This window comes from Papaver somniferum, chromosome 4 (assembly GCF_003573695.1).
Source record: "Papaver somniferum cultivar HN1 chromosome 4, ASM357369v1, whole genome shotgun sequence".
NCBI lineage: Eukaryota > Viridiplantae > Streptophyta > Magnoliopsida > Ranunculales > Papaveraceae > Papaver > Papaver somniferum.
This window is the reverse complement of record NC_039361.1, coordinates 16,360,821-16,365,078: the sequence shown is the minus strand read 5'-3', so window position 1 is coordinate 16,365,078 and position 4,258 is coordinate 16,360,821. Positions and strand designations below refer to the sequence as shown.

Sequence of the window (4,258 nt, the reverse complement as noted above, 5' to 3'; positions counted from 1 at the left end):
GTTATTATCTCATTCTCTCGATTTGATCTTTACTCAAGCAAATAGAAATCTGGGGGTCTTTATCAAAGAGAGATAACTTGGACGGTACCAAAGACCAATGTCCAAGGATCAATCAATATCAATCAACAACCAAAGGTTGGATTTCCAATTGATGATCACGAATGCACAACCTGTATTATTTCTATTATATAAAATATAATGCGGAAAAGAAATAACACAAAAACCATAAGTTTTGTTAACAAGGAAACCGCAAATGAAGAAAAACCCCGGGACCTAGTCCAGATTGAATACACACTGTATTAAGCCGCTACAGACACTAGCCTACTGCAAACTAACTTCGGACTGATCTATAGTTTAAACCCTACCAAACTCCCACTGATACAAGGTACAGTTGTACTCTTACGCCTCTGATCCCAGCAGGACACTGCGTACTTGATTCCCTTAGCTGATCTCACCCAAAACTAAGAGTTGCTGCAACCCAAAATCACAGACTTGATAATAAACGAATCCGTCTCACACAGAAAAGTCTATCGAAAGGATAAATTTGTCTCCCTTAGATAAACCCTAGGTTTTGTTCCGTCTTTAGATATAAAATCAAGGTAACAAGAACCAATTGATAATACAGACTTATATTCCCGAAGAATAGCCTAGATTAATCAATCACCTCTCTAAAATCCTTCCTGACTACACAAGCGGATTGTCGCGGAATCACAAACAGTGAGACGAAGATGTTTGTGACTTCTTTATCTTGCCTATCGGAGAACTCTCACGATCTCAAGCCAATCAATCGATTGTACTCGTACGATAGAAGATGCAAGATCAGATCACACAACTACGATAAAAGTAGTATCGGTCTGGCTTCACAATCCCAATGAAGTCTTTAACTCGTTAACTCGAGTTTAGAGAAGAAACTCAAGAGTTAATGGAGATCGACTCTAGAGAGAGCACTAGTAGCACACAGACGTGTGGGGATTAAGTTTTGCTTTAGCTAGATGTCTCCTATATATAGCCTTTCAAATCATGGTTTTGCCTTAGGTACAAAGAAAACTCTATCCACCGTTAGATGAAAACCTGATTTATATTCAACCCAATATCTCTCAACCGTTAGATCGAAAGACATTGCTTGTCACACAAACTTGGGTACACGTTTACTGGGTTTGAGAAAACCATGCCCAAACGAGTACACGTATGTTGTTTCAACATGATAACCCAAAAGGTCAACCATATGGGCATCTCATATTAATCATGTTCTTCTTCACCATAACTAGTTCAATTGACTCAAATGAACTAATTAGGAGTTGTTCAATTTCTATGAGATCTTATGTAACTACACAAGACACAATTGAAACCAAGATGATTCGATTCGATTAGAATCGGTTCATGAACATTATATCCACGGTTTGCATAAAGCATTCCTTAATAATTAATGTTTTATGTTTAGAGCACATCTTTAGATCACAACCTCTTAAGTTCACAAACTAGTTCGTGGACTTAAGTTAATCGGTTGAGTTTTCCAAACTCAACAGAAATACTCGGGTCAAGAACTTCCGCCAGTTCGCGGATTGGGTTCGCGGACTTAGCACACAAACGAGTTTTGGAAATCCCAGCAGAAATTCTCGGTCGAGAACTTCCGTCAGTTCGCGGACTTGGCAAGCCAATTCCACAATCCTACCGATTTCTCTTGATCAACAAAGTTCGAAAACTTCGGTTCAAGGAATACATGGTTATATAATCTAAACTCTCATTTCAATCATAGAAACATTCTCAGGGGGCGATATTCAGTCGTGAAAAACAAAAGACCTTTCTCGTCAGAGCAATTTCCAAAGTGATTGAAATATCAAGTGTATAAGATAAACCTGATCAAAGCGAAACGCTTTACCAACACATGATTTCGAGTAAAAGACAAGCAATGGATACTCATCTCGAAATATCAAGTGTATATGATCTAGTCTATATAGCATACGAATTTGGTCTCATAAGAAGTAGGAGAAGAATAGATAGACTTTCGAGTGATAGATAAGTTCAAGTCTTCACATACCTTTTTGTTGATAAATTTCCATGGTTCCTTGGTGTAGATCTTCGTCGTTGTCTATGAATCACCATGAAGTCCTTGAGCTCAACTACACTTTTCCTATCCTAGTCCGAGACTTAGCTAATAGGCTAGAAATGAAGACTTTATAGTTTTGATCACTAACATTGACAAACATGATTGATATAGAAACGCATGCGAGGTTGACCGACCTATGCTCTAAAAATTAGTATATTTATTGTATTCTTTTATAAGGTTATCATTGACTTATATAGGAATGTCAAGGCGTGGTACTTGGAGACGTACTGGTACTGGAAGAGATAGTACCGGAAATGGTGGTCCTATTGATGGAGATGAACCAACATTAGGAAATCAGACTGTGAATGTGAATATGGCACAACTGACCCAGTTAATAGACCGAGCAGTCGCTACTGCTGTTATGAACCAAAATGCTAGACAAGTCGACAATCAACAGAACCAAGGACCGCCTGCTGAAACTGAGGAAGATAGGTATAGAAAGGTTCAGTTTCAGTTCAAGAAGTTGAACCCGAAAGAGTTTTCTGGAAAGTCTGATAACCCAATGATAGCCCATGAATGGAAGGATGATATGGTCAAGATTTTTAGGGCCATAGGACCTTCTTGCACAGAAGTCTTCAAGCAGGGATTAGCTACCTTTGAGCTCACTGGAGATGCTCATACTTGGTGGACTTCAGCTTCACGTGGATTGGATCATGCCACCATGACATGGAAAGACTTCATTCTTATGTTTGATGACAAGTATTTTCCTCAGAGTATTCGAAATGCTAAGGAGAGAGAGTTTCTTTCATTTAAGCAGGGTACTTCATCTGTTGCAGAGTATGAAATTGAATACTCAAGATTGTCGATGTTTGTACTCACTTGGTGGATACTGAAGAGAAAAATAGACGTAGATTTATTTATGGTCTGAATGCTGTATATCAGAGGCATATTGTTGCAAATCATATGATTGACACATATGTTAGTCCTGTTGAATGTGCCAGAGAGATTGAGAAAGATTTCTTAGCTCATAAGTGGGATGAGGAATACTTGAAGAAGGACAATAAGGTTGATCGTGCGTCAAAGGTTTCTTCAGGTCAACATGGAAGTGGTAAGAACCAGCATACCCAGAATGTCACTCAAAAAGGTGATCATCCAGGGAAGAAAAGAAAGGGGTATTGGAATCAAGGGAACCGTGGTCAGAAAAACGGTGGTAATGAAGGGGAAGTAGTGGAAGCTGAGGGCGAGGCTCTTGCTGCCAAACCAATTAACTTCTATGGGTTTTGCTATAACTGCCGTGAAAGGGGGCACAAGGCATCAGAATGTACCAAAGAGAAAGTTCAGACAACAGATATACGTGAGAAACCAAACACTGGGGTTGCAAACCGTAATGTGCAGCCTCGTGGACAGGGTCAACTCTTTGTTGTGCAACCTTCTGAGATGGAGAATGCTACTTTGGGAGGTACTTTCTTTATTTTAGGAGAGCCTGTTAGTATTTTATTTGATACCGGAGCTACTCATTCTTTTATTTCAGCTAAGTTAGTTCGCATGGTAAATATTTCTATGAAAGTGTGTGATATTCCATTATGTGTTTCCACCCCTACTAGTAGTATGGTAGAGTTGAGTAACAAGGTCGATGCTTGTCCTATTATGATTGGTGACGTTGAGCACTTGGCGGATCTTTATGTGTTAGAGATGGTTCCTTACGATGTAATACTAGGGATGGACTGGTTATCTTCTAATTTTGTGCAATTGGATTGTGCTGATAAGACAATCACTTTTGAAAATACGGGTCAATCTAAGGTAATGGTACAGACTACATCTCGAAGTCTGTTTGTAGAAGCTTTCCTTAGCCATAATGAGGGTAGAGTAGTAGATAATGAGTCTCTACATATTGCGAGTATAACTTTGGTGTCTGATTTTGGGGATTTGTTCCGAGAGGTTCCTGTATTACCTCCAAGTAGGCAAGTGGAGTTCTGCATCGAACTTTAACCAGGTACGACACCAATTGCTCGTGCACCTTACAAAATGGCTCCAAAGGAAATGCAGGAGTTGAAGTCTCAGATTGACCAGCTTTTGAGTCAAGGATTTATTCGTCGTAGTTCTTCACCATGGGGTGCTCCTGTGTTATTTGTGAAAAAGAAAGATGGTTCGTTACGATTGTATGTTGATTATCATGAACTAAACAAGGTCACGATAAGGAACAAGTATCAT

The 4,258-nt window shown here is 39.3% G+C and overlaps 1 protein-coding gene across 1 annotated transcript; it reads left to right on the top strand.

Moving 5' to 3' along the window:
- The first annotated feature begins 2,306 nt into the window (after positions 1-2,306).
- LOC113272078 lies at positions 2,307-4,036 on the top strand. Its single transcript, XM_026521984.1, has 2 exons — positions 2,307-2,918; positions 2,990-4,036. The coding sequence occupies exons 1-2, from the start codon at positions 2,307-2,309 to the stop codon at positions 4,034-4,036; spliced, it is 1,659 nt and encodes a 552-aa protein (XP_026377769.1).
- Positions 4,037-4,258: the final 222 nt, after the last annotated feature.